Source organism: Artibeus jamaicensis, unplaced genomic scaffold, assembly GCF_021234435.1.
Source record: "Artibeus jamaicensis isolate MK-2021 breed Jamaican fruit bat unplaced genomic scaffold, CSHL_Jam_final contig_1998, whole genome shotgun sequence".
NCBI classification, from domain to species: domain Eukaryota; kingdom Metazoa; phylum Chordata; class Mammalia; order Chiroptera; family Phyllostomidae; genus Artibeus; species Artibeus jamaicensis.
In genome coordinates this window covers 24005286-24019087 of record NW_026521407.1, presented here as the reverse complement: position 1 = coordinate 24019087, position 13802 = coordinate 24005286, and the positions used below count along the sequence as shown (strand labels likewise).

Here is a 13802-nt window from a genome sequence, read left to right as displayed (position 1 = left end):
TATTGGGACAGACTTGTATCTTGCTGTAGTCATTCATATATTTCAAAGAGAATGGCAGTGCCTTCTCACCGTTTGTACTAATGCACACGGCTTGGTCCCGCTGTAGAGAGTCATATCCATTCTGTTTTTCTGCACACACGCCTATGCTGTCTCTCCTGTCTGGCTGTCCCACAGTTTCAACTCTGCAAATGTAGAAAGATCATTCCATCTTTTCTTAACATAATATATAACAGTTATTAAGCATAAAAATAATAATCTCATCACAAATGCTATTAATAATAGCTAACAGCCCTGGCTGGTGTGGCTCAGTGGATTGAGTGCTGGCCTGTGAACCAAAGCATTGCCAGTTTGATTCCCAGTCAGGGCACACGCCTGGGTTGCAGGCCAGGTCCCCAGCAGAGGGTGCGCAAGAGGCAACCACACATTGATGTTTCACTTCCCCTCCCTCTCCCTCCCTTCCCCTCTCTCTAAAAATAAATAAATAACATCTTTTTAAAAATAGCTAACAATTACCTACTATTTCAGGCACTGTTGTAAAAATTTTGTATTTATCTACTGGATTGGCCAAAGATTCATTTAGTTCTTCCACACAATGGCTCTGGTAGAGCTCAGTTGTCTTTAACTTCATTCAAAACAATTTTGTTAGATTATACTGACAACTCTCATACCAGTGTGCATTTTTTTTTAATTTATCTTTAGAGGGGAAGGGAAGGAGAGAGGGAGGAAAATATCAACGTATGGTTGCCTTCTGTCTGTCCCCTGATGGGAACTGGCCTGCAACCAAGGCATGTGCCCTGACTGGGAATCGAACCGAGATACTCTGGTTCACAGGCCCACTCTCAATCCACTGAGCTACACCAGCCAGGGCTCCAGTGTGCATTTTTTTTTAAATTACCAAAATTGGTGAATTTTTGTGCAGCCATTTTATTTTATATTTATAATTTTTTTTAAGATTTATTTTTTAGAGAGAGGGGAAAGGAAACAGAGAGGAAGAGAAACACTGATGTGTGAGAGAAACACTGATCGGTTGCCTCTTGCACATCACCAACTGGGGACCTGGCCCGAAACCCAAGGATGTGCCCTGTCAGGGACTCAAACTGGCTACTTTTCGGTTTGTAAGCCGGCACTCAGTCCACTGAGCCAAACCAGACAGGGCTGTGCAGCCATTTTAATATTGAAGGTGTAAGAAGCTATGCAACATTTTCAGCATGTCTGGGCCTATCCTACCTCATGTTTTGGACTTTCTAAAATTTCTCGAATAAGCAACATCTGGCCTCTGTGTATGCCTTACTTCTTACTAAGTGTCCCCAGGCCTGGCACTAATGGCAACCAGCCTTGGTTCACAGCCTGGCCTCTCCTGAGCACCTCCAAGACCACCACAAGTAGCAGCCATCTATGGAATGCTCTGTAGCTTGTGCCAGGTAGCCTTAGTCAGGGCAAAGGCAGTGGCTGACTTTGCACCTAGCAGGAGGTACACCTGGTGGACAGCCCCAGACCATGTCTGATTACAACCATACCACCCCTACAAGTGACATAGTCAAGGGGTAGACTTGGTGAGCGCCAAAGCCCCAGTGAAGCAATAAGTCCTGATCCATAGGGTTGACTCCTGCACAGCAGCTGGTCCTTACAGCCAACTGGTATGGGGGTCAATCCCTCCCTGTGATGCCAATGGCAGTCAAGGCTCAACTACAACAGACCAGTGCACACAGCTCACACGGTGCACATCCAGAGCACTGGGCTCAGATGACTGGCGAGGCTGCGCCACCAGGATCAACAGGACACCTATTACACAAGGTCACTCTACCAAGGCCAAGAGATATACCAGCTCTACCTAACAGATAGAAAAAAACATAGGGAAGCAGCCAACACTGTGGAGACAGGTCCCAAATGAAAGAAGAGAAGAAATCTCCAGAAAAAACTAAATGAGCCCTGGCTGGTGTAGCTCAGTGGACTGCGAACCAAAGGGTTTGCCAGTTCAATTGCCTGTCAGGGCACATGCCTGGGTTGCAAGCCAGGTCCCCAGTCAGTGGGGGACACATGAGAGGCAACCACACATTGATGTTTCTCTCCCTCTCTTTCTCTCTCCCTTCCCTTCTCTCTAAAAATGAATATATCTTTTTTAAAAATTAAAAAAAAAAGAACTAAATGAAATGGAGAGAAGCCAACTATCAGACACAGAGTTCAAAACAATAATTATAAGGATGCTCAAGGAACTTGGTAAGAACTTGAACAGTGTGAAAAAAGAATGCCAGTCAGAAATGAAGGCTACACTAACTGAAATAAAGAATGATTTATAGCAAATCAAAAGTAGAGTAGATGACACTGAGAATCAATTCAGTGATTTGGGACATAATGAAGCATAAAACACCCAATCAGAATGGCAAAAAGAATTAAAAAATATGAAATAGTGTAAGAGCCTCTATGACAACTTCAAGCATATCAACATTCACATTATGAGGGTACCAGAAGGAGAAGAGAGAGTGGAGGAAATTGAAAACCTATTTGAAAAAATAATGACAGAAAACTTCCCCTAACCTGGTAAAGGAAACAGACATAGAAGTCCAGGAAGCAGAGAGAGTCCCAAACAAGATAAATCCACACCAAGATGCATCATAATTAAAATCTAAAAGGTTAAAGACAAAGAAATCTCAAAAGTAGTTAGTTACCTATCAGGGAGTTCCCATAAGACTGTCAGGGGATTTCTCAACAGAAACTTGGCAGGCCAGAATGGAGTGGCAAGAAATATTCAAAGTGATGAAAGCAAGGACCTACATCCAAGATTATTCTACCCAGCAAACCTATCATTTAGAATCGAAGGACAGATAGAGAGCTTCCCAGACAAGAGAAAGCTAAAGGAATTCACTACCACCAAACCAGTATTACATGAAATGATAAAGGGTCAAGAAGGAGAAGAAGAAGGAGTGAAGAAGGAGGGGAGGAGGAGAGGGAGGTGGAGAGGGAGGAGGAGAGGGGAAAGAGGGGAAGGAAAAGATCAAATGTGAGCAATAAAATGGCAGTAAATATATATCTATCATAAACAATTGAATCTAAATATCAAAATAAACGAACAAGCAGAACAGAAACAGACTCTTAGATACAGAGGACATGCTGATAGTTGCCAGATGGGAGAGGAGTTGGGGGATGGGTGAGAAAGGTGAAAGGGGTAAGAAGTACAAACTGGTAGTTACTCATTAGTCATGGGGATGTAAGGTACAGCATAGAGAATTACGATGTACGGTGTCAACAGGAATGAAATTTACAAGGATGATTACTTGGTAAGCTTTATAATGTCATCACTGGGGTCTACACCTGAAACTAATATAATATTGTATGTCAATTATAACTGAAAACTAAAAATGACTGAAAAAATAGTGTTTGTCCATTAAAAAACGTAATCCAAAGAAAGCTCAAAACAAACAAAAAACCCCCTTGATTTTACACCTAAAGGAATGAAAAAGAACAAGATAAGCCCAAAGTTAAGCAAAAGATATAAAGAATAGAAAATAATCAACAAAACTAACAGTTGGTTTTTTGAAATTATCAAGAAAACTGACAAACTTTTAGTGGATTAACTAAAATAAAAATGACACAAATAAAGTTAGAAATGAAAGAGGAGTCTTTACAAGAACTCAGAAGGATTATAAGAGACTCCTATGAGCAATATACACCAAAATTGAATAATCTAAAAAACATGAATAAATTTCTACAAATATAACCTACCAAGACTGATAGCAAAGAAAGAGAAACCTGCCTGGCCAAGGAGCTCAGGTGGTTAGAGCATCAATCTGCTGCACCAAGCTTGTGGGTTCGATCCCTGGTCAGAGCACATACAAGAAACAGACAATGTATGCATTAAGTAAATGGATCAACAATTGATGTTTCTCTTTCTCTTTCTGTCTCTCTAACATTAATCAATGCATAAAAATATTTTTTAAAAAAAGAAAAAGAAAATCTGAATAGACTTATAACTAGAAGGTACAATAAACCAATAATTAGAAAGCTCCCCAGGGACTTCCAGCCAAGATGGAGGTGTAGGTGGAAACACTGTACCTCCTCGCACAACCAAAATTAAGGACAACAAAGATTTAGAAACAAAATCACAACCAAAATAGACAGAAAACTGAACTGTAAGGAAGTCCGACAACATTCCTCCAGACCAGTAAGAGGAGGGAGTCAGCAGCTGGTGGAGAGGAATGGCAGCAAAAGGCGGTGGTGGCTGCCGGACCTGGGAGCGCAGGCAGTACGGGGCTGACCACGATCACACATTCACACACAGATAAACCAGGCAAAAATGGGCAGTGAGACAGACTGTGCAACTCAGGGCCCCAGCGCCAGGAAATAAAACCTAAAAGCACCTATAAAGAATGCCGGGAGAGACTCCCAGCCTCACAGGAGAGTTCGTTGGAAACACCCACAGGGTCCTAGAACACACGCAAGCCCACACACCTGGGAACCAGCACCAGAAGGGCCCAATTTGCTTGTGGGAAATGGCAGAGGGGACAGAATCCGAGAGAGAGAGCCACTGCTCCCTCTCTGACCCTGCCCCCAGTCACAACCCAGCTACTGGGTAGACCCACCCTGGTGAACACATAAGCCTCTGCACCTCATACATAACACGTGCAAACAGACCAAAACATTATGGCTCAAGAAGAACAACAACTCAAAGCCCCAGAGACAATACTTCTAAGCAACAAAGAGATAGCCAACATATCGGATGCACAGTTCAAAACACTGGTGATCAGGATGCTCACAGAACTCGTTGATTTTAGCCACAAATTAGAGGAACATATGAAGGCTAAACTAATTGAAATGAAGGGAAATGCACAGGAAACCAATAGTGATGGAAAGGAAACTGAAACTCAAATCAAGGGAGTGGACCAGAATAAAGAAAAAAATGACCAAACAGAAAAGGATGAAGACACAAGAATTCAAAAAAAATGAGGAGAGGCTTAGTAACCTCCAGGACATCTTTAAACCTTCCAACATCCAAATTATAGGGGTACCAGAAAGGGAAGAGGAACAGCCACAAGTGGAAAACTTATCTGAACAAATAATAAAGGAGAATTTCCCCAATCTGGCAAAGGAAATAGACTTCCAGGAAGTCCAGGAAGCTCAAAAGTCCCAAAGAAGTTGGACTCAAGAAGGAACACACCAAAGCACATCAGAATTACATTAGCCAAGATTAAAGTGAAGGAGAGAATCCTAGAATCAGCAAGAGATAAGGGGACAGTCACCTACAAAGGAGTCCCCATCAGACTGTCAGTGGATTTCTCAAAAGAGACCTTACAGGCAAGAAGGGACGGGAAAGAAGTATTCCAAGTCATGAAATCCAAAGACCTACATCCAACATTGCTCTATCCAGCAAAGCTTTCATTTAGAATGGAAGGGCAGATAAAGTGCTTCTCAGATAAGGTCAAGTTCAAAGAGTTCATCATCACCAAGCCCTAATTACATGAAATGTTAAAGGGACTTATCTAAGAAAAAGAAGATAAAAAAGATGAACAGTGAAAGGGTAGCAAACTCACAGTTATTAACAACCACACCTAGAACAAAAGCAAACTAAAAGGACAGCTAGATCAGGAGCGGAGCCACAGAAATGGAGATCACATGGAGGGTTAGCAACAGGGGAGTGGGAGGAGGAGAGAGGGGGAGAAGGTAGACAATAAGTAGCATAGTTGGTGGGGAGAAAATAGACGGGGGAGGGCAAGAGTAGTGTGGGAAATCTAGAAGCTAACGAACTTATGACCCATGGACATGAACTAAAGGGGGGGAAATGTGGGTGGGAGGGGGTGTGCAGGGTACAGGGGAATAAAGGGGGGAAGGGGGACAACTGTAATAGCATAATCAATAAAATACATTATTTTAAAAAAAAGAAACCTCCCCAATAACCCACACATACATAAAAGCCAGGTCCAATTAGCTCCATAGTACCCTAAAATCAAAATCACAAAAAGACACAAGAAAAGAAAACTAAATACAGGCCAACAACTCTGATGACTACAGATGCAAAAATCCTAAACAAAGCACTACACTATTGATGGGAATCTAAAATGGTGCAGCTGCTATGTAAAACAGTATGAGGGTTCCCCATAAAATTAAAAAAAAACTACCACATGATTTGGCAATTTCACTTCTGGGTATATATCCTAGTGAATCCAGTGCACTAAAAAGAACACATTACTTTTATGATATTCCTGTCAAATACACATAACCTGAATCCAATCATTAGGAAACATTAAACAAACTCAAATTGAGGGATATTCTATAAAATAATTGGCCTGCACTCTTCAAAGTTGTCCATATCATAAAAATTAAGAGAAATGGAGACACTGTTCCAGGTTAAAGGGGGCTAAAGAGCCCTGGCTGGTGTGGCTCAGTGTATTGAGTGCTGGCCTGTGAGCCAAAAGGTCGCCAGTTCGATTCCCAGTCAGGACCCATGCCTGGGTTGTGGGCTGGGTCCCAGGTTTGGGGAAATGAGAGGCAACCAATGTATCTCTCACATATCATCAATGTTTCTCTCCCTCTCTTTCTCCCTCCCTTCCCCTCTTTCTAAAAATAAATAAATAAAATCTTTATTTAAAAAAAGAGACCAAAGAGACATGAAAACTGATTACACCACATGATGCAAGATCATTTTTTCTATAAAAAACATTAATTGGAATAATTAAATATGATAAGGTCTGTAGATTAAATACTAGTATTGTATCAATGATAATGTGTTTTTATAAAACACTGAAAATGAGACTTTAGACTTCTGGCCAAGATGGAGGCATAGGTAGAATCACTATACCTCCTCGCACAACCAAATTTAAGGACAACAAAGATTTAGAAACAAAAACACAACCAAAACAGACAGAAAACTGAACTGTACCGAAGTCCGACAACAACGAACCATTCATCCAAACCGGTAAGAGGGGCCAGAGTTGGTGGCCGGTGCAGAGGGATCCAGGCAGGAAAAGGTGCAGGACGAAAACCTAGTAAGGCTCGCAAGGTGGCTGGCTGACCACGGATACACATTCACACACAGATAAACCAGGCAGGTTTAAAAATAATCAGACAGACCGCACAACCCAGGGCCCCAGTGATGGGAAATAAAGCCTAAAAGCACCAACTGGAAAAACTTTTGGGGGTTGAGGTCCGGGGAGAGGCTCCCAGCCTCACAGGAGAGTTTTTTTGGGAGACCCACAGGGTCCTAAAACATATACAAGCCCACACACTCAGGAACCAGCACCAGAAGGGCCCAATTTGCTTGTGGGAAATGGCAGAGGGGACAGAATCCGAGAGAGAGAGCCACTGCTCCCTCTCTGACCCTGCCCCCAGTCACAACCCAGCTACTGGGTAGACCCACCCTGGTGAACACATAAGCCTCTGCACCTCATACATAACACGTGCAAACAGACCAAAACATTATGGCTCAAGCAGAACAACAACTCAAAGCCCCAGAGACAATACTTCTAAGCAACAAAGAGATAGCCAACATATCGGATGCACAGTTCAAAACACTGGTGATCAGGATGCTCACAGAACTCGTTGATTTTAGCCACAAATTAGAGGAACACATGCAGGCTAAACTAATTGAAATGAAGGGAAATGCCCAGGAAACCAATAGTGATGGAAAGGAAACTGAAACTCAAATCAAGGGAGTGGACCAGAATAAAGAAAAAAATGACCAAACAGAAAAGGATGAAGACACAAGAATTCAAAAAAATGAGGAGAGGCTTAGGAACCTCCAGGATATCTTTAAACCTTCCAACATCCAAATTATAGGGGTACCAGAAAGGGAAGAGGAACAGCCACAAGTGGAAAACTTATTTGAACAAGTAATAAAGGAGAACTTCCCCAATCTGGCAAAGGAAATAGACTTCCAGGAAGTCCAGAAGCTCAGAGTCCCAAAGAAGTTGAACCCAAGGAGGAACACACCAAGGCACATCATCATTACATTAGCCAAGATTAAAATGAAGGAGAGAATCCTAGAAGCAGCAAGAGCTAAGGGGACAGTCACCTACAAAGGAGTTCCCATCAGACTGTCAGCAGATTTCTCAAAAGAAACCTTACAGGTAAGAAGGGACTGGAAAGAGGTATTCCAAGTCATGAAATCCAAAGACTTACAACCAAGATTGCTCTATCCAGCAAAGTTTTCATTTAGAATGGAAGGACAGATAAAGTGCTTCTCAGATAAGATCAAATTCAAGGAGTTCATCATCACCAAGCCCTTATTACATGAAATGTTAAAGAGACTTACCTAAGAAAAAGAAGATAAAAAAGATGAACAGTGGAAGGACAGCAAACTCACAGTTATTAACAACCACACCTAAAACAATAGCAAACTAAGTGGACAGCTACATCAGGAACAGAACCATAGAAATGGAGATCACAGGGCGGGTTAGCAACAGGGGAGTGGGAGGAGGAGAAGGGAGAGGAAGTTACAGAGAATAAGTAGCATAGATGGTAGGTAGAAAATAGACAGGGGGGAGGGCAAGAATAGTATGGGAAATGTAGAAACTAAAGAACTTGTGACACATGGACATAAACTAAAGGGGGGGAATAGTGGGGAGGGGTGTGCAGGGGGGAGGGAGTGTGCAGGGGGGAGGGGATTGAAGGGGGAAAATGGGACAACTGTAATGTCATAATCAATAAAACATTTAATAAAAATAAAATTAAAACAAAAAAACATATTTAAAAAATACTGAAAATGATTTGGAAGGAAAAAGTAGAGAAAATCATGAAGCAAATATAATATTGAGGAATCTGAGTGAAGGGTTTTGGAATTCCTTGTATTATTCTTGCGATTTTTCTAAGCCTGAAATTATGTTTCATAAGATTTTTAAAACACACAAAATACTATATGGATAAATATATATATGGGGGGGATATAAGGAACACAAGATACATGAATTTTATCCTAATATGTCTAATATTTCGTTTCCCTGAAAAATTAAAACAGGCTAATATTAATTCTGAATAGAGGATAGAAGACATTTGTTACATTATTGTGCAATGAAGAATCTGGCTTGTCTTGATCCTGGGAAGTAACCTCTAAACCGCTAGAATTTCCCAAGTGATAGGAGTATCTTTGCTATTTGTGGTGGGCCCCCAGACCAGACTGATACTTTATGCTAATGAGGTGCTCAGGTGGGCCCCTAGATAGTTGGTGCTAACAATCTGATTTGGAATGGGAGCAGGTCACCCCAGAAAGATCCATCATGTGATTAGAGTTTTGAGGCTTTGAGCTACATAATTTCAGCCCAATCTCCTGGAAGGGCAGGGGAGATGAACACTGAGTTAAGCAGGGAATGATTTAATCAACCATGCCTCTATAAAAAAAAAACTCCCCAGTAGCCCTGGCCGGTGTGGCTCAGTGGACTGAGTGCCAGCCTGTGAACCAAAGGGTGGCCGGTTCATTCCCAGTCAGGGCACATGACTGGGTTGCAGGCCAGGCCCCCACTAGGGTGTGCGCAAGCGGCAACCACACACTGATGTTTCTCTTCCTCTCCCCTTCCCTTCCCCTGTCTCTAAAAATAAATTTTAAAAATCCTTTTAAAAATTCCCAATAAAAGTCCTGGACACTAGAGTTTGAGTGAGCAGCCTTGGTTTCAATGCTCTTTATGTAATGGCATGCTAGAGGGCCATGCATCCGGGAGAACAAGGAAAGTGTCTCGTTTGGAACCTTCCCAGACTGCACCTCTCCCTCTGCATCTCTTCCTTTGGTGGGTTCTGATTTGTATCCTCTTGCTATAATAAAACTAATCAGCCCTGGCTGGTGTAGCTCAGTGGATTGAGCGCGGGCCTGCGAACCAGACAGTTGTAGTTCGATTCCCAGTCAGGGCACAAGCCTGGGTTGCAGGCTGGTTCCCTGCAGGCCAGTTCCCAGGCAACCGTACATTGATGTTTGTCTCCCTCTCTCTGTCCCTTCCCCTCTAAAGATAAATAAAATCTTAAAAAAAAAAAAAAACTAATCAGAAATGTAGTTGCTCTCCTAAGTTCTGTGAATCATTTTAGTGAACTGCAGGAACCTGACGGTGGTGTGGGACTCCCAGAGATTTGAAGCCATGTATGCACAGTTAGAAGTGAGGGTGGGCCCTGGGGACCCCTGACCTTGCAGGTGGCACCTGAAGTGAGGATGATCTTTTAAAAGACTGCTCTTAACCTTCGGTTTGGTCAACTCATTAAACTTTTCTCTTTTTTAATTAATATTAGAACACGGAATACAATTTGTTCCTCATTTCTGCTAATATTTTTGCTGTTATGTTTTCATCAACTGTAGAAAAGATTCACTTCTCTTTTTAAGGTTTTCCTTTTATCCTATCACTGTACAGAACTACAAGCATTCATTTTGTGTTATTTGTATTAATTAACAGGGTTTTCTTGTCACAGTGGGAGGGATGTAAGGAAGTGGGTGGGAAACCAGAGGAACTTTCAGATGTACGGCTCCACGGCTGTCCCCCACTGCTGCAGGAACGCGTTGCCTTACGGCGTGACTCGCTTGTGAGGCAATGTCTCCCCTGACACTCGGAACCCCATCTGGTTCAAGAGTTTCTATTGCCAGACCTGGCGTGATTTCTCAAAAGGCTGCTTCACAGACCACTGGCACCAACAGACCCAACTCTCGTTTTCGAAGATGATGCACTCTGGACTCCCCTGGGCATTCCCCACTTTTCTGTTTCCTCGCGCAGAGCGCTCGAGCGCTGCCAGTCACAGTCCTGCTCACAGGCTTCGGGCGGGGCCCCCTCGCTCTGGGACTGTGTGTTTGGAGACTTCTGACACTGGCCCCTCCACATTCAGCACTTCTCTCCTCAGCAAAATGATTTCTTCAGTGCATTTCCTGCCTAGCTGTGGCTTAGGAAGTACTGACAGCTAATTTGGAATGTAAGTTTTCTGTACCTCACAGTTTTGTTGAAAAACCACTTATGGGTCCTCTCACCTGTATTCTTGTTATTACTCCAAAAATTCAAAAAGTGAAAAAATTCGGCGCTAAGGTGCTACCACAAGTCTACTGGTCCCAGAAGTTCCCTTTCTCTCTTTTGAACCCACTGGGAAAAGGCTTCGCCTCTGCAACTCCACTGAAACTGCTCGTGTCCGTCACCGCCTCGAAAACCCAGAGGTCGATCTCGGACCTTCCTTCACCGATGGATCTGCGGCAGCTGACACAACCAATCACTCTCTGGAACACGCCCTCTGCCTGGCCCCCAGGCCACCCATGCTCCCACTTCTCCTGTCTCCCTCCTCATTTGCTACTCCTCTTCAGAATCCTGTGCTGGTTCCTCCTTTTCTCCCCAACTATGTCTTTTATCTACATTTATTTCCTGGCTCTTCTCATCCAGTTCCACAGCTTTAAATACTTATCTATATGCTAAATATTCTCAAGTTAATATCTCCAGCCTGGCCTGTTTCACTGAACTCCAGAATTACGCATCCAACTGTTTACTCCCCACCTTCCCTTGTATGTCTAATAGGAAACGTACATTTAATTTGTGAAAGAATAAATAATATTCACCCAGAAATATGCTCCTTCTCCCTCAGTAAATGGCAGTTCTACCCTAACAGTTACTGAGTCTAAAACCCCTGGCAACCATACCTGACTCCTCTCCTTCTGACATCCTGCAACCAATCCTTCGGTCAATCATTCTAGTTCTTCCTTCCAAATGCATCCGGATTCTGATCACTTACCATTACCCCCACTGCTTCTCCCTGGTCCAAGCCCCCACTAGCTCCCACCAAGATTATTTTTACATCTTTCTAATTGGTCTCCCTCCCCACCCATATCACTTTACAGACTATCTTCCATAGAGCAGCCAAAATGACTTATTTGTCAGATCATGTCATTCATTTGCTCAGTGTCCTTCAATGGCCTCCTGCCTTACTCTAAGTCAAAGCAGAGTCCTACCGGGCTAGACTACCAGGATTTGAATCTCAGCATCACTATGAACAATCTGTACAACCTCAGGCAGGTTACTTAATCTTGGCATTTCTAAGAAATGCAATCATGGCATTTCTAAAATTAAAGCCCCCAAATTCTTTAACACTTCTCCCATCAGAAGTGCGGATCCCTTCCCTGGGATCATGATTCTATGACTGGCTGAGCAACAGAATGTAGTAGAAGTGAAACCGGCAATTTCCAGACTCATCTTAAGAACTGACAGTCTCCATTTCCCATCTTTTGGGATGCTCATTGTTGGAACCCAGCCACCACGCTGAGGGGAAGCCCAAGAAGCTCCTGGAGGACTACAGGTAGAGACACCAAGAACCAGAACCAACCTGCCAGACGTGTGATTGAGCTATCTTGGAAACAGATGCACCATCCCTGGTCAAACTACCCCAGCTAACACCACATAAGCAGGGACGATTGAACTTGCCAAGCTCTGCAAACTGTAGTTTCCTAAGCAAAATAAATGACTGTTGTCTTAAGCCTCTAAGTTTAGGGATGGTTTGTTATACAATAGATAAATGGAACATTAATTTTTTTATGTTCTTTGAAGGAAAAAGTTAATAAAAATAGCCAGCCAAATGCCCCTTGATTTACCACCTCATGTTACCTGTGAGAGGCAGGGTAGCACAATGGTTACGAGCACAGACTTCAGGGCCAGATGGCCAGGCTTTGAATACTGACACTCACTAGTCTCCCTGTGCTTTTGTTTCTTTATCTGTGAAAGGAAGACAATAACTTCCTACGCTATTAGGATTAAGGAAGGCTGTTTGAAAGGAAGCTATTTTAAAGAAAAGAGGTAACAGAGAAGAAAAAGTAAAAATATGATTTAAAAATAGTAAGAGCAGGGAACCTCAGAAGCAAGGAAAGGGAAAGCAGGAATATTGAGACAGGAAATCAGGGAGAGGCCTGGAAGGAGGGGCTGCTAGCAGACCAGGGCACCAAATGAAACTGGGCTCTACAGACAGTGAAGAGCCAGCCAGAAACTGGCTTCTCTGACTTCAGCAGCTCCAAGCATTCCAGAAACTTCAGCAGGAAACAGACTGGGCTAAGCAACAGGGCAGTGCCTACAGGAGTACAACCTTCCTCTTAACTACAAGGAACACCTCTCAAACGACTGATTAAAGTTTACCTTTATTCAAGTAGGCCCATCGGTCCCTCCCTCATACATGGAAGTGCCCACCCAACTCACATTTTCTGACCTAATTGATGATACTTGAAATGCTTTTAAATAAAGAGAGGAAACACTTTCATTCCACATTCAGAGAAAAAAAAATAAGAAAAATGGAAAGGTATGGCTAAGACAATACTGAGCTTAACTAAGTTTCAGTTCACTGCCCTGCCAAGCAGGGCCCAGTCCAGGGTCTCAGGGGGAACTGATGATTTATTGAAGCCTACTGTCCACAGAGAGCAAGTGGATTTAAATTTAATCAATAAATATTTACTGAATGACTTAAGAAACAAACCTAAGTATGCCATCTTATCAGACCTTCCCTGTGTTCACAGAGGAAGAATTTAAAGATTTTATTTATTTATTTTTAGAGACAGAGAAAGGGATGGAGAAAGAGGGAGAAAGAGAGAGAGAGAGAGAGAGAGAGAGAGAGAAACTTCAACGTAAGAGAGAAACAATGATCAGTTGTCTCTACTACGCACCCAGACCAGGGAGGGAAACAAACCCACAATCCAGGCATGTGCCCTGACCGGGAATTGAACCAGCAACATTTTGCTCTACAGGACCAAATCAGCCCAACTAACTCAGCCACACTGGTCAGAGCCACAGAGGGAGAATTTAAAAGCAGTAGAGCATCAGGTCACCATCCACCAGATAAAGGTCATAGAAGACAAAAAGGTAAAAGAATTAGGTTACAGTGGCAGAAAA

At 42.8% G+C, this 13802-nt stretch overlaps 1 protein-coding gene across 1 annotated transcript in view; it reads right to left on the bottom strand.

Annotated features, from left to right (window-relative positions):
- Window positions 1-13802, bottom strand: part of CRLF3 (cytokine receptor like factor 3) — a 42387-nt gene that overhangs the window by 7765 nt on the left and 20820 nt on the right. The window contains exon 7 of the mRNA XM_037146816.2: window positions 70-182. Coding sequence (XP_037002711.2) covers window positions 70-182 — 113 coding nt within the window. The remainder of the gene's footprint in view (window positions 1-69; window positions 183-13802) is intronic.